Source organism: Anastrepha obliqua, chromosome 1 (genome assembly GCF_027943255.1).
Source record: "Anastrepha obliqua isolate idAnaObli1 chromosome 1, idAnaObli1_1.0, whole genome shotgun sequence".
Lineage (NCBI taxonomy): Eukaryota > Metazoa > Arthropoda > Insecta > Diptera > Tephritidae > Anastrepha > Anastrepha obliqua.
The window spans coordinates 102652430-102675900 of record NC_072892.1 but is presented as its reverse complement, the minus strand read 5'-3'; the positions used below and the strand labels follow the sequence as shown (position 1 = coordinate 102675900).

At 39.4% G+C, this 23471-nt stretch overlaps 2 protein-coding genes across 4 annotated transcripts in view; one reads left to right on the top strand and one right to left on the bottom strand.

The window, feature by feature from the left end:
* Window positions 1–23471, bottom strand: part of LOC129253431 (uncharacterized) — a 243879-nt gene that overhangs the window by 114158 nt on the left and 106250 nt on the right. The window lies entirely within an intron of this gene.
* Window positions 128–21019, top strand: LOC129253432 (uncharacterized). The gene is made up of 4 exons (XM_054891801.1): window positions 128–486; window positions 14711–15182; window positions 18770–18841; window positions 19350–21019. Exons 1-4 carry the CDS (start codon window positions 343–345, stop codon window positions 20735–20737), a joined length of 2076 nt encoding a protein of 691 aa, XP_054747776.1. The 5' UTR covers window positions 128–342; the 3' UTR covers window positions 20738–21019.

The window sequence follows — 23471 nt, the reverse complement described above, 5'->3', positions numbered from 1 at the left end:
AGCGTCCCGAAGATGGTCAGCAACTTTCAGTTTCTTGAAAAAACGCTTAGAACAACCACGGCGTTCACGCTGGTGGTCCATCAAGAAGTAACAGCCACAAACGGCGATAGCGCAGACACAAATTGTTGCCGCCGCAATAAAGAGCCTCGCTTAGCGGGCAAAGAAGCAGTAGGCGCGTTTTAGCAGCAACTGTAAAGCAAAGACGGACAGACGATTGCAGTAGTGGTAGCGTCGTGCACACGTGCTAGTGTTTTTTGTTAGGGTCGCGCGCGAGCGCGTGTGTTTTGTGTGCGTGTGTGTGAGTGTGAGTGTACGTGAGCCAGAAGGAGGCTCACAAACAGCATGAGAATCACGCTTTCCGTGCTCCTCGCCACGCTCACAATTTATTGCAGCTCGTCGGTTTTATCTTTGCCACCATCGCTTATCGCCACAGCGGCATCCTTGGGACGGCACTACGCTCGCCAAAAACGAAATAACCAAGGCGTTGTTGCTGCTGCTGCTGCTGATGCCACAGACCACTTGCTGCTGCAACCAAATGTCGTCACAGACTCGCTGCCACCGCATGCTTGGCAAACGACGTTGCTCTCGAAGAAGGACCCCAGATTTGTACTGGGCGGCAAGAATATTGCCTCAAATGGCTACACTGGCACAGAGGCTGCCAACGATGATATCACGCAGCTGTCCAGCTTCGAGCTCAACAATAATGCTGCCAATAAAATGACGCATACCAACCACGTTAGTGGCAACAAGTTGTCGGAAAAACCTAAGGATTCACATGAACGACGCGGCGGCAACGCCATGATGGAGTTCAATCGAAAATTACCGTCTGAGTATGATTTAAATACGCTGCTGGCCAGTGCTGCTGCTGCTGGTCACTTGGAATTGCAACGCGATGCTGCACAATCAATGGGAAAACAACAGCAATCACGTTCGGCGCTATGGCGGCGGCACATGCAACCTGCCGATGTAGCGCCGCGCATACGCGCCATGCAGATGAAGGAATTCTTTACGCCACTCAAGTATTGGGCGCACCATTGCCAGTCTACCGAACACAATTGTCCGCAGGAATACTATCGAGCTCTGTTCGCTGACAGGTGAGAAGAAAGGCAAAGAAGTTGTCGAGGCGGAGTATTAGTACTGAGTGCGAGTGTGTAGCTTAATTGGGCAAAGCGTTTGCAGTCCGTGGATCAGCAATTTCAAGTTGCAAAATAAGACAGAAACGGGCAATAAATAATAATTGAAGAAAAGAAAAATGGGCCGATTCAAGGTTGCAGTGAAAGTGTTTTACCAGCAAAGAGCCGCATATCTGCATTTTTTTGTGCTCAGTGACTTACATACGTAAATATGTATGTGTGTATATGCAGTTGCACTCGCCTCGAGGCCTTGTTGCACTTGCCGCTTGGCTGTCTGATTGCAGGTTGTTATTTTTATTGTTTTTATGTAGAGCCTTCCAGTGGTCATGCATGCACGTGTGCTTTGCAGAAAACCGAAAGTAATGACCCTTTAATTGACACTTTTCATAACTGAGTGTCGGCCGGTTTCGGGTGAAGTTCTTATTAGCGTAAAAGTTGCTGTCGTGCAAAGAACTGACACACAGCTTACTGGGGTCTATTCTTAACATTCCCGAAAAGTCCCGAAGAGTGCCGAAGAAGTCCGCGTGGATTGGCACATACTGACACAAAATACCAAAGAGGTGGTGTAAAGATTGTGAGCATCGATTCTTAACACTCTTGAAAAATCCCGAACAGGCCCGAAAAATCCGGTTTGTATCAGCGCATGCTCAAGCAAACTGTAAGAAGGTTGATAAAAATATTTGCTTGCATACATTTATAAGGCTTCCAAAAAATCCCTTACAATCCCGAAAACCTCTTCATGCCGAGTAGTTCTCGTATATTAAAACTTAGTAAGCCAAGCAATTGCTCTGACCTAAAATAAAATCGAAAAAAATAAAAACAAGGAAAACATCTAAATTACGAAGAGCTCTAGATGGGGTTCCAAGATAGATTCGCTCCGTAAGGCAGTGACAATCCACAACACCTTGGCTAATATCAAACACGAAAGATAAGACTAAAATGCAGAGAGACTGCAGAGCTGTCAATTGAAAAAAAAAATTGAAACGAAGGGAACGTAGAGCAAAACCAATGAAAACTTTACGGATACGTTAAATTCCAGTAAGAGGCAGGCATGACAACATCTAAAGATGATGGATATATATTCCGTTTCAGAATGAACAAATGTTGTATAGACCAATTTAAGAGTATAAGCACTTCTAAATTCTGTGAAAGTGAACATTGCGTCAAAAATTACTCCTAAGTCCAATATACCACTAACTGATCTCAACAACAATTAGAAAAAGAATAAGATGTCTTCAAGGGAGAAAAAAACTTGGCAAATGTTTTGTGGCAGCATTGCGAAATATTTAAAAATAGTTGATTGCTATTACACCAAGAAAGAAGCTCATTCTGGAACATTTGTGAATCGAATTAGTTTCTTATAATAGAATTGATGTTGAGGACGTTAGCATAAAATAAAAACTTGACATATGAAAAACAGTTCTTTGTGTCATTTCTTATGCTATTGATAAACAAGACAAATAGCAAAGGACCCAAAATACTACCTTGTGGAACTCAAGATGACACTATAAAATTCAATTAAAGAACTCAGGGCTTGGGTCGAGGTATATTCTAGGTTTATGTTTATGTAACATGGGCCGAAAAGCCTCGGGTCTAACAAAGAAAACACTTTTTTGTTGTTCAAAATTAGCCTTATGATGTTTAAAAATATAAATATTTGTATTTATTACGATGCATTTTTGCGCAAAATAAAAAAGATAAAAGTAGGAATGTAGTGGTGGTCACTGGTGACTGACAAAGCGGTCAAAGTGTTAAGAACAACATTTAAATAATGGCAAAATGTCTTTTGTCTCAATTTCAGCGATAACCTCTTCATTCAAGCGAAATTTCTTACCGGCGAGCATTTTTTTAGGTCTGCCAACGCCAGTAGTCGCTGGTAGCCAAAACTGGCGAATACGGTGGATATGGGAGTAATTCGAAGTACAATTCTTGTAGTTTTGTCATTGTTTTCATTGGCTTGAACAGTCAACAGTGAGCAAAAAGCGGCACCCACTTTGAACAGAGCTTTCTAATAGTCAAATGCTCATGCAATATCAAGCCAACACATACTTTTGATATCTTTACGATGTCATCTAACTACCCCAACTTCACTTTTCGATCAGTCAAAACGATTCGGTGGACGTTTTTGATGTTGTTTGGTGCTACCACCTAATTTGGACGTCCACTACGTTATGCCTCATCGGTGTCTCTACGACCACGTTTGAAGTCAACAAACCGACGTTTTATTGTTGTTTCAGATGGAGCGGAGTCCCCATAGCAAAGCCATTACTTCGCTTGAACGGTATTTTCCCCCACCAAAAAGTAGTGAAAAGTTAGAGCACGAAATTCTTTTTGTTGCATTGTTTGGAAAATAACAAAAGTAGCATAATTTTTAGCGCAATAACTCACGAACTGTTTAATAGAATATCAAGAAATTTTAACAGCTGTTTTTTTAAGGTTAGTACTGGCTGAAAAAGGGGTGAATGCAATAAAAATAGTGCCATCTATGTGTTAGGCTAGGGACTTTTCAGGATATGTGTTACTTTGGATGGCTACGCGCCACCTGCTCGTAGGCATTTCCGTCCTTAAAACCGACCAGGTATTTACTAATATACATACACGGTTTTTTCTAAAACTTAATTTGTCGAATGTTGAAGTACTCTCACTAACTAGTCAGTAACTAGTTCAAAAAGAGTCCACGAAGCTATGGCTCAACGAAATGTTTGCACCTGTACCCTCAATCGAAATTCATGCATGGCAAGCTGAGCCGGAAATTGCATATCGCAGCTTGCGAATTTTTCTTTTTTGAAACGAATTGAAATCGAATAAAAATTTCACTCTTCATTCATAAAACATATTGAAAGTAATATGGGTATCACAAACAGGCCGTTACATACATACGTATGTACGTACAAGAAGCAGTGCAATTTATATATAATAAGTACAGACGTAGGTATGTGCATATGCAAGTATATCTGTAATTGCCTGATTTTATTTAGTGCGAGCATATACACACATACATGCATACATACACACGTATGTTTGCAAACACTTATGCCTTCATATCAACAGTTTATGTGCATGTGTTTGTTCACTCATAGTTTACTTGTACGATGAAGTCATTCGGCAATTTGCGATTATCGCCAATCGTTATCACTGGCGATTTTTTCGCAACATTTAATTTCATTGTGCGCGACACGGTGGTGAGCGAGCCACCGCATGGTTGAGTGTTATACATACATTTATATATAAATATATATAAATATGTAGTATATGTTTTAATTTTGATTCTCCGGTGTTGAGTAGTCACCGATTTCATATCGCTTTGGACGGCGCCAATTTGGTACTCACATTTTGCATTTTTTGTGTTGCCAATTGTGCCGGATCTGAAGCGGAACAGCAGGCGGACAGCTTGTTTTTTACCGAATATCATTCAGACGGCATGGCAAATAATCAAAGCTGGGTGGAGGCAAAAAAACAACTACAATAAATATGCACAATAACAGCATTGCTTATCACCAAACCAATTATTGTTTTTGATAAATCAATGCGAGCGGTAGAAGTGAAAATCGAAGGCTGGAAGGCAGTAAAAATGTACAGAAATGTGGCGTGAAAGGTTGGCAGTAGCGGTGCGTCTGCGCAGAAAGTAACTAAAGTTTATGTAGAATGCCTGAAAAATGGCGCAGCCTCTTAAAGGAAAGTAAGAAAGCGCCAAGGTTGTGTTTTTTTGCTTATTTTAGTATTTTTTTCTTCATAATTTTACTTTGTCTCGGCATATAACCTCACATTTTTTGACTGTTTTGTTTTTATTTTGGGAAGGAGTGCTCCGCCACTCAAGAATTGATTACTGCTGAATTGACCACATTAATCATGACGAAATCATACGTTTACGAGCTTAATAAATCGGTTTTAAAATAATTTAAATTAATGTGGAAATTTTCACTGTGTACACACGGCTATTTACTTTTCCTCTGTCCGCTTCTTCTTCTTCTTCAATGCGCAGGGAGAAGACCACGCGCTCTGCACTTAACGCATTTTTCGAGTACAATAATCGGGCAGCATTCATTAATCATTGGTAATCGCTAGTAATGAAGTTTAAATCACACGGAATCATTTATCACAAAACACATAGCTTTTGCCTGGCGGGCAGCGAGTCAAAGCGGCACATCGACACTTCATTAATTGCTCATTAGTTTTGTGGCGAAAATTTGTCTCACTTTTATAACCACACGTAATGAGACACGAGTGATAGGGGAAGAGAAAGGGAACGCCAGCTTGCTTTGAAGAGATCTTATGGTGGGTTATGGCTATTGCAAGAGCCGATTGCTGTATGAGAATAAACGTACGGCAGAAGAGAGCATTACAAATTTTTGGGGCGAAAATCTCTAACTAGTTGTAAAACATTCTGACATTCTCTCATTCGAGCACCTATGTGTAGCAAGGTGAATGCACGCTTAATGATCCATTACATCAATAAAAAGTTTAAATAAAAACAAAAATAATGATAAAATAGTGTATGTATACTCGGACACACAATAAAAGCGATATTTGTGGTGAAAAAGTGGCGGTTTTAGTATAGGCGTCACCGTTGCGTCACGCGCTAGAGTAGTTCACTCATGAGCAGTAGACCCAGTGCATTGCAATTTAGTGAGAAAATACAGGAAACACCGAAAAAGCAGGTGTCATCGTTGCGGGACGCGCTCATCTAATTTACTCGCGAAGTTAGATTATGTTAAAACAGGCACCTAATGGGTAAATAAGAATATTGCGGCAATACAAGTGAAACTTTTTTCCGATCTTATAGGACAATTGTTGGCCTATGCCGATGATATTGACATCATCGGCCTTAACAACCGCGTTGTTAGTTCTGCCTTCTCCAAATTGGAAGAAAAGGCAAAGCAAATGGGTCTGGTGGTGAACGAGGACAAAGCAAAGTACCTCCTGTCATCAAACAAACAGTCGGCTAATCGCGTATCGGCACCCACGTCACTGTTGATAGTTTTGATTTCGAGGTTGTAAAAAACTTCGTTTATTTAGGAACCAGCATTAACACCGATAACAATGTCAGCCTGGAAATGCAACGTAGAATCTCTCTTGCCAACCAGTGCCACTTTGGACTAGTAGTAAAGTCCTCTCTCTCCCACTTGAGTAGTAAAGTCCTCTCTCGACGAACAAAACTAACACTCTACAAGACTCCCATCATACCCGTCTTAAGGGATGGCGCAGAAGCGTGGACGGTGACGACATCCGATGAAGCGACGCTTAGAGTGTTTGAGAGAAAGATTCTGCGTAAGATTTTTTGACCTTTGCACGTTGGCAACGGCGAATATCGCACGCGATGGAACGATGAGCTGTATGAGTTTTACGACGACATAGACATAGCGCAGCGAATAAAGATGCAGTGGCTTCGTTGGTCGAGTCATGTTGTCGAATGGATACAAATGCTCCGGCTTTGAAAGTATTCGATGCGGTACCAGCTGGTGGTAGCAGAGAAAGAGGGCGGCCTCCTCTGCGTTGGAAAGATCAGGTGGAGAAGGACTTGGCTTCACTTGGTGCGTCCAATTGGCGTCGCTTAGCACGAGAAAGAAACGACTGTCGCTTTGTTAAACTCGGCCAAAATCGTCTAAGCGGTTAACACACCAATTAAGAAGAAGAAGAAGTGTTCATTGGAACCCGATTTATACCCAGTTACTTATATAGGAGGACAAGGACTCGGCCAAATACTCAAAAAGGGAGTAGATCTTGATGTTCCTCCACACATTGAGGCACCTACTTATACAGTTTTAAGCCGACTCCGAATGGCAGATATTTTTTGTGTACAGCTCTTTCTGGGCAGAAATACACTCGTAGACTTGCCATTATCTGCAAAGGAACAACAGATATTTAAAAACAGTTTTTGCGTCAACTGTTGTTTTGTCCTTCGGGTAGGTTTGAAACCCGTACAGGTTTCGGCTCTTGCGGCCCCTACTTAGGTGGCCATAAAGTTGTGTGAAATTTTCTTTGGATCCCTATGAAGTTTGTTTAATGATAAGAGCACAGCGTCTGTTCAATGGAAAAAGAAAAGATCGTGAAGACGAAATGACAAAAAATTAAATGAATCTAAAATCAGATAAAGAAAAACGAAATAACGAGTTTTCAATGACTATAATTGTTTTAATATTAAATTTACTTTCGTTTTAAAACCACATCTCAACAAGAAAAGTCTAGGGTTGAGTGAAGAGGCTTTTTAAGTTGTTATTGCCAACTTTTGGGAAGAGTGAGTGGAAGAGCTCGCAGTTGCAGTTCTATAATAAGAAAAATCTTATTGATTGCAACAAAACTTATTTTGATTTCATTTACCAGGTTGCACAACGACCTTTAAGTTGCATATTGTCCTAATGTTGCAAGGAGCAAGCGCTACTGCCTTAAGGGGTTATATACCTTGTGGTCCGGTGAAATTAGCGAAAGTTGGGTTTTTTTAACGATATGTAGCAATAATTTTATTGTATAAAAGTTTTTATTATAGGATATTACAATGTTTAAAGAAAAAAAAAGGCTTTATTTGTGTAAAAATATTTAAAAATGGCGGAGTTATGGCGTTTTCCCCCAAGACCCTTTTTTTGGAAGAGGCTTGCGGTGGACGCGATTCAAGTCCACCAAGTCAACTGAAATCAAAAAATCGAAAAGATTTCATTAGTATAGGGTTATATCTTCTTAGTGAACGATCAATATATTAAATATTTTGATTTTTGTGAAAATAGGAACATGTTTTTAAAAAACTCCACTTCTACAGTCCTAAAATTGGCATTAAAAAATTCATATCTGCAAAATAAAAATTTATACATAAAAAGTTGATCGTTCACTAAGAGGCGACATCAATTACGAACAATTTAAAAAAAAAATTATAAAAATCGGTTGAATACTTTTTTTGCAATCGCGTCCACCGCAAAAGCATTTTTGGAAAAACACGTTTTTGAGATAATCGCGTTTAAAGTTTCAAGTTTAGTTACGTTACGTTGTGACGACGCACAATTTAAAACGCTGTAACTTTCGATCTATTGCTCAGATCTCTATGAAATTTTTGGAAAATGTTCTCAAGGGATTGTACTTTACGATAAAGAAATAAAATTTATTTTGATTTTTTTGAAAAACACAAGGTATATAACCCCTTAAACTTATAAGAATTAGCAAAGTTATATATCGTTTTTTTCTAACAAAGCAAGGCTGCAATCAATCGATTGTATTGGCTGGGAAAGTTTAACGTACATATTTTATTTATTTATTTATTGAATTAAATTTATAATAAATTATAAAATAAATTATAAAATTTTTAATAAATTATAAAATTTAATAGTTAGTTAATAGTCGCAAGCTATCAGGACTATTGGCTGCACACATTTTAGATTTAGATTTATTGGAGATTGGCACTTCGACCTTCATGATCTTGTGTGCCCAATATATCTGTTATAAACTAGTAAAATTCGTGCAAAAAAAATGTTTTTCCATTTCCATTTTCTCCACACCTAATTTTTCGCAAGCAACATCAAAATACTTTCAGCTTTTTTTTTGTTTTTTTATGAGGAGGGAAAATCGAGAGCCATTACCCCGCCTGTAATGGGCTTTAACCCGAACTAAATTTAAGTACCAAACTTCTGCCAGTACTAGCGTTTAGTACATACATCATTAAGAGTTGGTATGAACACCAGGCTCTCGTCAGTTACCTTCCACATACAGTCAGAAAGAAACCACCCCAGTTGGGCCTATGGAAAGGATATTTATCTCACGTCGGCTAAAGAGTCCGATTTTTTGTCTAGTAGCGCTGTGGCTGACCTCGTAAACGAATGCTTCACTCCCTCTGTGTGCCTCGATGAATGTTGTATATCGTTGATTGCTGATGAAATCCTATCTTACGCATACTTTGATGTCATCGTCATGTCGACTAAGTTTTATGATATTATTGGATCTTCTGATAGTGCGACTAAATTGCGTCTGCTAGCTGCAATTGGTGGACATACAAAAAACACATGACTTCCATATCTTCATCTTCATCAAATACTGGACATAAAGTCTATTTTCAATAGCAACCATGACCTGTCAGAAATTGCGTTAGTTGAAAGCTAACCTTGTCATAGCTTCAGTGTTTTGACGAGATTGGGATTAGCGTGTAAGTCCAAGTCTGGAGCTGCATAGAACAGAGTGAAGTTTATGTAGGAGTTAGTAGCCGACATTTGCTACTTCTCGGCTCACCAAATTTCGAAAGCATTCTAGATTTCCAGCTGTCAAATACTAATTGTGCTTTTTTATGTGAACTCCACTCTCAACGACGGAATTAAAAGTTCAATTGTCTAAGCGAATTGATCTATTTGTAGTCTGATGTTTCCATGGCATTCTCTGGCGATTGTCTCCGAACCTTCATCATATTTGGATTATCAACCGCTAAGCTGCTGTTTGTGTATACAATTTTCGGTCATATTAATCGTCACACCAGTCGGCCTGTGCGTTACCGAACAAAAAAATTCGACACACATTTCTTAGTAGCCACGACACTTATAAGTTAATTCACCTAATTCGCCTTTCCTACATTTTTGGTCCTATCTTCAGTATTTACAGTCAGGTATTTAAGATCTGATAAATCGATGTTTTTATCTCGAATAGACAATTTGTTTTTGTTTCAAAATTCATTGGCTTCAAGTACCGTCAAGTACTTTCTAGTAATACCCTACCAGATTTCGGTCCCTAAAGTAAAGTTCATTAGAAAGTTGACCGAACGTAGCGGCCGCATATCTCACATTTTTCGTTATACCTTCGGCATCTACAGTCGGATCCTTAAGATCAGATATATCGATGTTGTTGTCTCGAAAAGACAATTTATTTTGTTCCAAAGATCATGGGCCTCAACCACCGCATTGTAATAATCAATTCAAAATTCAGTTATTCAGTCGATTCTAAGCCCATTGTAGGAAATATGAATATCTCAGTCCACAATGAAGCGAATTTTGTGTAAAAATTTTGGCCCACACATTCAAAAGTTCAAAATGACTCAAAAAGTTAAGCCTCTTAACCATTTTGAGTACTGAAGCTTCTTCTTGGCGTATGCCAATGTTATGTAATTTTTTATTGAAAAACTATGTGAAACTATGAAAAATATGTGCGTACATACACAGGCAAACTTAATAATTGACTCCTAAACAAATACCTGAAGCCGGAGTAGTATTTCGTAAAATAAAAAACTCCTACCACAAGCTCAAGTACCTCAAGAGATCGCCTACTAATTTCAAAATAATTTTCATTTTTTACCGTAATAACTATAATTATAAGCTCATCAAGCGGTTTATGGCTGGCAAGCACAAATTAGATTTCATATTATAAAATTGCAAAATTAAACTAAAATTAACATTAACCTTCGACCAGTCAAGTCGACTCCGTTCGATGATTGATGGCGCCAGTAAAATTGAGCGATAAGTTACTTGATTACTAGTAGCCACTCAGCAGATAATTGAAATGTTTATTTATTTACATATAAGTATGCATGTGGGTATGCCTTTTTGAAAACAAAAAATTATATTGACATCAAAATTATCAAAATGAAATAGACTTCAAGATTATTCATTTGTGCATGTGCGCATACCCACTTACTTCCAAACTACGTAAGCGAGCGCAAGCTAAGCGCTTTTCAGCAAATGGCTTCAAATTTTTAACATTTTCAACAAGTTATTATTATTTTGTGTTTTTATAAAATCACAGTTAATTTATAAGACAATGACCAAAAAATTATAGGTTTAATAAAGTACAGAAATATTAAATAAAATTTGTATTTTTCTGCCGCTATTTGAAAGCGCCGTGAAAGAGTGGCTTAGATTTTGAGTAAAAAATGCCGAACTTCCAACTTGCTTGGCCCGGAGCCCATTCTGCCACTCCCTTCTGCAGCCATCAAAACCACGGTTAGCAAACGGGTTACTCCAACCCACAAGATAACTCGGCAGCCTTAGAGAGGCTGCAGATGGGCAAAACTGATGTTACTTGTCATGGCCGACCGACTGTCGCAGTTCCTCCTGTCACTAAGCAGAAGGAACTGTAGGAGACTGGTTATACTGATGACGAGCCACTTTCTGTGGGGAAAGCACATGGAAAAGATGGGCATCTTAGACAGTGCACTCAGCCAAGCTTATGAAGAGGAGAATGAGACGGCGGACCACTTCCTATGCGTCTGCCCAGCCTTCGCTCGAATCAGGCTTGAGGTCTTTGGCACTGATGTGTTAAGAAGCGACCACCTTGGCTCCTCGGCACCACAAGATCCACTCTGATTTCTTCGGAGGTCGAGTAGATTTAAAGAAAATTAAAAAGGGAATCCGAGTGGAGTACAATGGACGTAATTGTGTCTGAGTGCTGTACTAGCTAGTCTGTCCGGACAAAAGAAAAATGCCGAAGGCAATCAAATATAGTACAGTTACAGATTCTTTATATGATTTTGCAAAAGGCGAATCTGTTCAAGGTGGCGGAATTCGGGAAACAACAAAATTTTTTTATTTAGAAATGTCAATGGAAAGAGAATAGAAGAATGCAATGCATGATAAATAGATAAAAGTAGTTTGTCGCGCATTCCCAAAACAACAAAAGCTGTCCGTCATTTTGTTTACAGACGAAACGAAGAAGAAGAAATCAACTGCTTTAATCACATCACCTTTTATAGATACGCCTTCATATTGCAAATGTAGGATTTGGGTGCATTACTTATGTGACATGACAAAATATCCATGAATCATATTTTATTGTTTATATAATCGCTATTGGCTTCGGAAATTAATCGCTCAACAGCCGATTTATTGCAATACTCAAGCCGCCAATGATGTCATACGGCCAGATTTATTCGAAAAAGTAGTCAAAAATTGGATTGATGGAATGGGCCAAGTAAATCGTAGCCGCAGTGGACATATGTCGGATATCATATTCAAAAAATATATACCACGAAATTATCTACCAGATTATAATAATAAAAAATCTCTCCAACAGTATTTCTCATTTTATTTATCATTTTAACTTCTCAACCTCTTAAAAAATTCTCGCTATAACCAAAAGAACAATTTCTGTCTTCAACCCAGTTTAGCTTGGAAATTGGGGAATTAACAGTGCATAGTATACTACCTCCTTCTGATCACATCAAGCATACAATATCACCTTTACGTTAAAAAAATTCGACTCCGGAATTAATGAGCTGGGCGGTCTTTACACAATCCTAGGGTATCCTTTTATCCCTAGTTACTACTGATTGCTAATCAACGCTGCTCTTCGGAATTAGTCGGTGAATGTAGGAACAAAAGAGATCAGTGTTGCAAAACACACTAAAGTTTGTCTTATTTGGGTGCCTAGACATTATGGTATTAACGGAAACGATTGGCTGATAAACTGACTAACGAGGGCTCTGCAAGGCCCTTTCTGTGTATAAATTCTGCATGGATTCAACTACGGATTGACGACGTCATGACGTTTACCCATAGAAGGCGTTGGTCGTGTTGGGCTCCTGCAGAGTAGCCAAGTGCTTTGTGAAAGAACCAACCATCAGCAGATGGCTACCATGGTAATCATTGACGTCCCAACTTGCCTATTCTGCCCGGAAAACAAGGACACTGCAGAGCATTTTCTCTCTAGCTGCCCGGCGCTTTCTAGCATCAGGCTTCGGCTGTGGGGGTGCGATGTACTGAGTATAGATAAAGTTCATATTCTTCCTCTTCCGGAACTCTTAAAATTCATCAATGAATCCAAAAGATTCGCGGAAGAGTGAACTCAAACCAAATTTTCTAGTCTTGCAATCCATATTGTATCTATTCTGTATCTCTATTCCTTCCACTGCAATCTATCCGGGTATAGTACAATGATCCTCCGGACTGAGTGCTTGGACTTATCAAGCCCCCCCACAAATTAACAATCTCCCACTCGTTGTAAAAGTAACTTATTTCGTGGCACTCAAGCAATATTTCTGACATGCAAAATCGGCTTCAGATATCACAGAGCGTCAACTTATATGGCAATCAATTTAATGGGGTTTGTCGAAATGCTTTCAGCCGCTTGAAAAGTGCAGCGCTGGTGCCACTCTCAATGCTTCTACAACCTCTTCTTGCTTTTGGTATGAGACCTCACTGAATAATGACTCCAAATCTTTATCTTTCAGCTTTTTTCACATATTTTCAATGACCGAGTTTATTCAGCGTAAAGTTGCGTTAACATTCGGTGATTTTCAGCAGCATTTCCCTTTAACTTGAAGAAAAAAGAAAAGACTCTCCGCAAATATTGTTTTTTGTTTTTTGCCTGTATGCTGAAATGTTTGAAAACGATAAAACAGACAGTCACATGGTTCTAAGTTGTCTAGTACAATTGACGCCTTCATGATCTGATTTCATTGAATTATACACTTCTAATTAATAGACAGTTAACTTTTTTGCGTAATCTCCCTACGTACAAACTAGTCAACGAGCCCAAAATAAACTCATTTCATAAAATTTGTGGTAATATGGTTTTATACACTTTTTGGGCTACCAAAGACACACCTCAGCCGCTCCCACAGCGTAAAGTACCAGTTTCCCTTAAGCAGCTAAAAAAAATTGTGAAAAAATCAAAAAAGTATTAAACCAACTCGCGAAAGCGTTACGCCACACATGCAAACATGTGCAGACTAGCTGAAATGAGACTACAGTCTGCAGCCTGCAGCGTCTGCCCACACGCTGGCCAAGAAACAAGAAAAGCGCTGAAGAGCTGTCAATATATTGAACGAGTATTTATTTTTATAAACAACAAAAACAAATATATGAACTTGTATGTAGGTTTTTATGCTTGCCAACAGACACATAATACGATTCATACGCACCCATAAGTCAGAGTGTAATTGAAACCACTGCCCACGCGGTTTTTCGCACATTCTCACAGCGCGCATCAGCATCAGCATCATCATTTGCAATGGCGGCAACAGTGAGCGGCAAAGTGCCTGCAATGTGCAACATGTGACACGATCCTGTAACTGCAGCGCAAGTGCGCATTTTTATTTACTTATAGAAGCAGTGAAAAATGAGGCAGTCAGGCAAGCGCAAAGGGCAAGCCGAATGAAAGAGCGGCGCACAGCTGCAGCGGCCGCGTAAAGTTGTGTGCCATTTGTCGGCAAATGGGCACAATAGGTTATTGGGTATGGCAATATGTGGCGCAACATGTTGCAACAACATAAATTTTCATATGAATTTGATGAAGAAAAAAAAATTATAAAGACAAAAGATGGTGAATAAAAGTGCAGAGGTGGTTGAATATTGACAGCCTGTGTTGTGCATTATGTTTGTTTTGTTGTTGGCCTCTTCCACATTTTATAATTTTATTTTAACCAAATATGCGCGGCGCAATTGAGCATTTTTTGTGTATGCGCAATTTTTCATTCTATCATTTTCTTTCATTTCATGCCATCAACGCCGGCCCTACACACTACGCTGTGCCTCAACTTGCAACACCCGCACGGCACCCGGACATGGCTGCGGCATGCGCGCTCATAATACAAATATTGTAGAAGCAGAGCGGCAGCAGCGGCGGCTAAACAAATGGATGACTTCACTCCGATTGTAGCTGGCAATGCGATGGCGGTGCAGCCAACAGCCAACGCCGCTGGTGATGACGACGATGATGATGTCAACATGAACGCGCATGCATTTGTCTTTGGTGGCGGCGATCCGCTTGCCAACTTTAATGATGACGCCGCGGTAGATAATGTGTACAACGATGCTGGTGAAGTTGCTGATATGGCCAGCAGTAATGGCGACCACAACTACGACGACGACGATGGCGACGACGATGAAGACACCAATGCCGCCAATGACATTTTAATGCTGCTCAATGGCGAACAAGATGTCATGAAATTCTTGAGTTGGGCCATGCAGCAGCTCTACCCATATCAGCATTTTGCCAATAAGAGCGGCAACGGTGGCGCGGAGTATTACCACCCAGGCATGTTCAACTGGAAGAAATTTAATTTATCGGGACACCTCGAGCCGCCATTATTGGTAGAGGAGCCGCATTATGTGATTGTGCGGCGTGAGCAGCTGGAAGAAGATCTGCAGCCAGGTGAGTAGTAAACGTGGCATCAGCAATAAATGTGTTTTTGTCAACGAGAAAACAAAAAGCGATGAAGTAGCGCAGCGCGGCGGTTGGTAGTCAGAGCAAATAAAAAAAGAAAAAAAATATATTGGCAGACAGTAGGGTGCGCAAGCGCGCTTGCAACACATACACATTCATTATGCATGCAACACATGCAACAGTTTTCAACATTGCCACACACATTCAAACGTGATGCCATTACTGTGCCAGCACCCGCTCGCCCATTTGCTTTCAATTTATGCGCTCCATGTTTGGCGCTTGTAATTGCGTATTTTTTGTTTTGAGTTTTCATATATTTTTGTTTCAACTTGTTGCGCCTTTTATTATTTTTCATTTAATTTTTTTTTCACACAACACATTTATTTAGTCGGCTGGGCTGCGCATTTTTTATGCGATTATCGAACATATGATCTGTGCGCGCTGCTGGCCCAACTGCATTTCACAATTTTTTTCTTGATGTGGCGCTGCTCCCTTAATGTAATTCACATGTCAGACCCAGTTTCGGTAGGCCGGCGAAATCATTTCAGTGTTGATACCCTCTTATATAAATGTATGTGCATATCGCTGCGCCATGCTTTGGGGTTAATTTAAAATGCATGTTGCGTATTACAGTTATTAAATATGTTGAACCACAAATAAGGCGAAAAAATGGAACCAATGTGAATGGAACAATTTGAAAAAATTTATTCACATTACTGCTGCTGAGAATTTGAACAGCAGAAGAGTTTGTAATGCAAGAGAAAAAATTATAAGAATGATTGCTGTGCAAAGAGCTGAAATTAATATTTCAATGCGCGGATTTGGGTGATGTGACAAGCTTTTCAAAATCAAATGTGAGAATATTTGCTGGTGCTGGTTGCACATCACATTTTTCGTTTTTACTTGACTCGGATATCCAAGTTGAATTTGAGTTTTCGTGTACTGTATTAAGCGTCTTATGTATTGTAGAATTGCATGACGAATATTTTTATGGTAATGGACATTCTTTACCCTTTTCCATGTAATGAAAATGAAACCGCCTATTGACTGCTGAGCACTTCATATATTGGGTAGTCGAAAAAGTCTTTTCGTATTTCTAATCAAACTTGAACTCAATTTTTTTTTATATTTATAAGGACTTTATTACACCAAATATGTACCATTTTGGTCGCCACCTTTTGCCATTTTTCTTCTAGAGACAGTATTCCATCAGTGTAAAACTTTTGTGGTTTCTCGGCGAAAAACTGCGACAAGTAATTTTCACAGGCTTCTCTTGAAGCCAACTTTACTCCATTAAGGGAGTTCTGCATTGACCGAAACAAATGGTAGGCCGATGGTGCAAGGTCAGGGCTATATGGTGGATGCATCAAAACTTCCCACCCAAGCTCTCCCAGTTTTTGCCGAGTCATCAAAGATGTGTGTGGCCTAGCGTTGTCCTGATGGAAGACGACGCCCTTTCTGCTGATCAGTTCTGGCCGTTTTTTTTTCTCAATTGCTTGCTTCAATCTCATCAGTTGTTGACAGTAAAGTGTAGAATCAATCGTTTGAGCAGGCTGGAGCAGCTCATAGTGGATGATTCCTTTCCAATCCCACCAAACACGCAGCAGAACCTTTCGAGGCGTCAATCCTGGCTTTGCGACCATTTGTTGAGCTTCACCACCTTTGCAACATGATCTTTTTTGCACATTATTGTCGTATTTGATCCACTTTTCGTCTCCTGTTACCATTCGCTTCAGAAATGGTTCGATTTCATTTCGTTTCAGCAAAGAATCGCAGATGTTAATTCGGTCCATTAAATTTTTCACAGACAATTCATGTGGTACCCAAACATCGAGCTTCTTTTTGTAACCAGCCTTTTTTAAATGGTTCAAAACCGTTTGATGATGAATGTTTAGTGCCTTGGCGATGTCATGGCAGCTTATGTGACGGTCCTGGTCAATCTTTTCCATAATTTCATCGACTTTTTCAAGGATAGGTCGACCGGAGCGAGGTGCATCTTTCACATCGAAATTTCCAGAACTGAAGCAAGCGAACCATTGTTGTGCTACACGAACTGATACAGCATCGTCTCCGTAAACTTCACAAATTTCATTGGTGGCTTGCGAGGCATTCTTCCCTTTTTTATACAAAAATTTCAAAATATGCGAATTTCTTCATTATTTTCACTCATTTTTGAACAGTTATAACTTTTTTTCAATTTCTCCGAATTTATTTTTTTTTTTGGTTAAATTAAGCTTAAAATGTCACCTTTCTAACACCATATGATATGACACAATGGGATTGGTAGCACTGGAGATAGATGACTCCAACGACATCTATTGACAAAATACGAAAAGACTTTTTCGACTACCCAATATTTAAAACATGAACAACATGAATGTGCGAAGTTGTAACAACTTTGACTTGCACCTAATCTTAAATGAATTGCTTATTACCATGAGCAAGAAAAATATCAAGATAGTTGCTTATGCGGACGATGTAGTCATCCCAGGCTCATGCAATTAGAGTTAAGGGAACTCTCCAAGTGGGCGACCTCAAATGGTCGAGTGGTTAATCCAGCCAAGACCGAACTAGTTCTGTTTTCTAGAAGATATAACATACCGAGTTTTCATTTACCATCCATAGATGGCGTAACACAAATCCTATCGAACGAAGTCAAGTGTCTTGGCCTAGTTCTGGACTCAAAGCTTTCTTGGAAAAGGAGCATCGAGGAAAGAATGAAGAAAGCTTGTAATGCCCACTTTACCTGTAAGGGACATTTGGCAAACAATGGGATCTGAAACCACATATAAACCACTGGGAGATAGCGGCCAAATCTGCTTTCATTATTAGAGCAGCAGGAAAGCTAAAAGAAAACATGCACGTTTATGCATAATTTTTACTGTCTGTGTAACACTTGCAAGACGCACCGAAAACAAACTATCTGATCCCCAACAAAGATCTGAACAAAGATTATAAAATACCAGTATCCGTCAGGAAGGTTAGGCAGACCAGAGTCAAATCAGATGATAGTGATCACCATATTTATACTACTGGCGACTTAAAGATGGACAATGGCACTGAATCCGGAGTGTAAGCGGAACAATTTTTCTTAAATTGCTCGGTTAGAGTTGGACTAAACTAACCTAACAACCCGCACTAAAATGGAATTCTGACGTAAACTTTCAAATTAAAATGCACGCATATTTTTTTGTTCACTCTACCAGATTACATAACCGAAACCTTGTTATTTTGGAAAAAGTTTGGTTTTGTCATATTCACAACTTTTTAACACAAAATTTTAAATTTTGAGAAAAAAAGCTGCGAAAGCAAAGTTTCTCTTCATTTTCTTCTTGATTGGCGCGATAACCGCTTCAACGGTTTTTGCCGAGTTTGACAAAGCGCGCCAGTCGTTACTTTCTCGTGCTAACCGAGGTGATATTTCAAGATATTGCAGCCAACATTTATTCGATTGAATTCGGGAAAGTTTTGCTATATTTGTCCCTTTTAATTTCATTCAGAATTTTTTTCCACAAAATATGTCTATATTAAAATATGTATGTATATGTTAGTACATTTCCACATTTCTTTTTAAGGCGCACGCACCGCAAATCGTCAATCAACACAGCGAAGTTCACCCTATCTGAGTGTTTTCAATTTCAATCACGGTAGGTTTAGAAATAAATAAAAGTTAATAACACAGCCCCTTTGGTCAAACCACGAGGAGAATTTGTAGTTAATTTCCTCTTTCACAGCAGCCGTACGGTCTGCCTAAGAAAAACGCCTAATAATATGCCTCTTTACTATGCGTCATTCGGTGATCGCATAAAATTCAACTTACATTCGAGCATAAAACAGAAATGCGCATATTTGTTGCAGTCACACACAATTACCCAGTGGTTCACTCACACTCACGCACATACACTTAAAATTTATAGCGCAACTATTGTATACAAACGTCGATGGCACACAACTATGTACTCTTTTTAATGGCTTTCCAGACATAATTCCATGAAATGATCGCAACAAACTATTTCGTTACAAATGAAAGCGCAACACTTGATTGCTTTGTATTTTTTGTTATTTGTTACTTTTAGTTGTTCAGCGTTTTTGTTTTTAGTCGTACTCTAAGTGTAATGCAGTAATTTTCTTCAATTTTTTTTCACTTTCTGACAGGCCCACAGTACAAAGCCGATCCATTCATACCACCGCGCGGTCGCAAACACAATTTGCCCGATTTGGATGCGTTGCTGAATCGTTATGAGACATTTGTGCCGAACCGCGGCAAACGCGACAGAATCAAAGACATTTTTAAGTATGATGATCTATTCTTTCCGAATCGCGGCAAAAAGCAACAGAAGCCGCCAAAGGCCACAGCACTGGCGCTCAACGGGCAATCGCAACGGCACTATGACGATGAGACCAACGATTTGAAGGGAATTGGAAGCGCGAATGAAGGCAATTCTGACTACGTTGGAGATAGAGCGCTATTGTTAGACAGTCAAGTTGATGGCGACGATGACAGCAACTTGACAGCGCCGCCTGCTATTGACGCCATGCGCCGCATGTTGGGCGGAATAATGAAAAGTGTGCGGCCGCATACACTTGACATGGCATCGCCGGGAAATGAAGCGCGCGGCGGCGACGATAGTGGAACGCTAGGAATTAGGTATGACAAGAACAGTGATGACAACAGCAAAAATTATAGTGACACAATTGACAGCAATCTGGAGGCTGATGGTGATAGCAATGGCGATGGCGAAAACGACGCTGTCGTCAGCGCCTTTGTTGGCTGGCCTTTGAAAAATGACGACAACGCAGCGTTAACAAGCAATCAAATAAATGGGAACAATCAATCAGTCAAACCATCAATGCCAAAAATAGGCGCGATCAACGCATTGACCCATGCAATGCTCAAAAGGCCTGCCATGATTGCTGCAGAGCCACAGCATTGGCGCAGCGCTTTTAAGAATCGTCGAATGCGACGCGTGGCGGGCATATTCGCCGGTGCGACACGGCTCGCAGCTAATCGTTTGCGCTCAATGTCAACAGTGAGTCAGAGGCAGCGGCAACGCTACCAGCTTCAGCGGCAAATTAGACAGCAATTGCACTACAATCAACAGGGGAGCGACCTACAACTGCAACAACAACAACAACCATCCAATAAAGTGACGCTGCGCTACTTCAGCCGCCATTTGCGAAGCGAACAATTCCAAAAACAACAACAGAAGAAGCAGGCACAACGTCGCACTACTTGGCAGATGTCACTGCCGCCATCAAATCAGGTGCGAACCGAAATCAACGCTTTGGATCGTTTGCCCTGGCGACTGGTAAAACCAAAACCAAAGCAGCGACATAATAAAAACCCGTTGACAGCCCAACATCTGCCTTTGACATGGCTGCAACACTTGCCGGTGGAACAAGAACAAACGCAATCAGAACGACTGCAACAACTACAACAGCAATTGCAACAACATTTGCTTGATCGAGTTGATGGTGTCGATGCTGGGCACATCAGCTCTCCAGAGACCTTGGATATTGATCGCATCTATTTAAACATTTAAAGTTTAATAATACCGCTGTTGGCTCCCATTTTTTTGCTCATTATCATTGGCACCTTTGCGGCATTAGAAATGCATTGCAGAAAATACGACTAATAAGATTTTGTAGAAAAGAGATTTTTTTTAATATATTTAGATTTTTGAGTGAATTTTATAAGAATACTATGAAATAAAAACGCACAGAAACGCAACAAAACACGGTTGCAACTTGCATGCATATGACCGTAAATATGTACATACATTACTAATTACATGGAAATGTGGTGAAATGCAGAGAAACGCATGAAAACGCACGAGAACGCATGAAAACGCATGAAAACGCATTAGAACTTGACATTTCTTAGGAAAAATGCATGTAATCATCATACACATTTGGCGCTTTTCTTGCCTTGGAACTTGAACAATTTTAATAAGAGCTATCGGAAATTTCAGCTGTTTTACTATTAAAAAACTCTTATTGTATGGATATGGATAAACTTTTTAAGATAGATATACATACATTATTGTGTACTTGTACTAACTTTTGTGTCTCGAATAAAATTCTTATTGTAAGCAAATGATTTTAAAAATCATAAACCTTTGTATCAACTACATAATTTAATGTTGGGTGATGGGTAAGAACTTTAGTGTGAAATGAAAAATGGATAGTCACCGTACACAAATTTTGATTTTCTGATATTTGGCTATACTTTTCTTATTAGATATTTAAGATTTAGAAAATATGTATTATATTAGATTTAGATATTGAATTAGATAAACATCCAATTCTAACCTGAAATACTTTTGCAATTTTCTTTCAATACACACTCAATATAACATTATTTATGGGTAGCCAAGTATATCTGCCAATTATACTCGTATGCCATCAGGACAATGCAAGGTCACACACGTCGGTAGTGATTCGCCAAAAACTCGGGTAGCTTGGTTGGAAAGTTTTAATGCACCCATCATAAAATATGGACCTGCCACGAATTTACTCATTGCAAAACTTCCTGCTGAGTGCTAAGAAATTGGTATCAAGAGAAGGTTGTGAAAATCAATAACTAGAATTTTTCGCCAACAAGAACCAAAACTTCTATGACAGGCAACAAATTATACGAGAAAACGGTGCATATTTGACCCAAACCGGACAGTTCAAAGCATTTTGAATAAAGTTTTGAATTCTACGAAAAGTAGTGGATTTCCTTTCCCCAAGCTAACATTTTCCAACAAGAAGTTAGTACTCAGTTGCCATAATTAAAATTTAATGTAAACATCAATTCTATTGAAAAGGGGCATGAAGGGGGATATTTGAGGATAAAATTCACTTTCTTAAAACAAATTAGGTGTGCGGCTTAAGGCCCATTAAATTTTTGTATAACAAAATACTAGTTTGAAATGTTGAAAAATGTGTGAAATCTTTTCAGTTGAATGGATTGGTGCGTGACTACCATTCGGTGAACGTAGGTTCAAATCTCGGTGAAAGATCAAAATAAACAAAGTTTTTTTTCTAATAACGGTCGTCATCTCGGCAGGCAATGGCAAATCTCCGAGTGTATTTCTGCCATGAAAAAGCTCCTCATAAAAAAACACCATTTGCCGTTCAGAGTCGGCTTGAATCTGTAGGTCCCTCCATTTGTAGAACAACATCAAGACGCACACCATAAATAGGAGGAGGAGCTCGGCCAAACACTCAAAAAGGGTGTACAGGCCAACTATATATACTCGTATGTACATATAAAATATATATTAAATTTAAAACTTGGATCTGTTGGGTGTTTTTTTTAAAGGCTAGATGACTTAAAATGATATTTCAAAACAGAAAGTTGGAATAATTTTTTTTAATATAATATGGTAGATAAATTCATAGCATTTATTTCTTGAGTTCGGCATACTTGAATCCGGCGACAACTCCAGTTTTCGACCACTTGTTCCAATAAATCTGAATAATAAGTCTAAATGAGTCCAATCAGTAAAAATGCGGCTCAAACGATGGTCATTTGACTTCAATTCTTGTCTGAGCAGTATTTTATATTTTATTCTATTTTATAGGCACGTTTGGTTACTTGAAATCCTTACGTAAAATTTTCCACATAATGCAAGAACAAAAAACCAACAAGTTGAGGACGAGGACGAATCGACATTTCGGGGTCTTCTTCAACACTTCGCTCTATGCACTTCGCGAACAGATTTAAAAAAATTTCTGCAATTTGGAAGCGTAGCTCTGGTGTTAAACGATTCATGATAACTTGGCAAATCTTACTGAACAGAAATGTAAACATTGTTTGCCATGCTCAGCTGTCAAACCATAGTTGCCGATATCGATAGTTTTCATGCAGCGAAAAAAAACCGCCGAAATAATTGAGCTACTTACTCGGGCACAACCAAAGTATATTTGACTGTGAAGAACGCATCTTGTACACAAATCCATACCTGCATTTTTAAAGGTTGTTCTTGTTGTAGCAGTTCATCAAGCCGTCAGTACGGTGAAGTCACCGGTCGTCATCGCCTATCTCGTCTAACGATTGGTCCAGGAAACATGCTGTTTCGAGACGTTCGGTCCAAAGGTAGAGGTATGTTAGGTGAGTGGCTTTCAGGGGGTATGTGAATAGGGCATTAACATCGTGAGTGGTACCTTCACATTCCGGATATATTGAATATGTCGGGGCCTATTCTGGATTTGAATTTTTTTTGTGTTTTGAAATCTTTAGCTTTTACCAATTTTACGAGAATAGTTTTTGTATACAGATTTTTGAAA

Coding starts and splice junctions, on each gene's coding strand:
- LOC129253432 (XM_054891801.1), top strand. CDS start 343: ATGAGAATCACGCTTTCCGTGCTCCTCGCCACGCTCACAATTTATTGC. Junction 487..14,710: donor AACGAAATAACCAAGGCGTT/GTTGCTGCTGCT, acceptor ATGGCGGTGCAG/CCAACAGCCAACGCCGCTGG. Junction 18,842..19,349: donor TGTTTTCAATTTCAATCACG/GTAGGTTTAGAA, acceptor ACTTTCTGACAG/GCCCACAGTACAAAGCCGAT.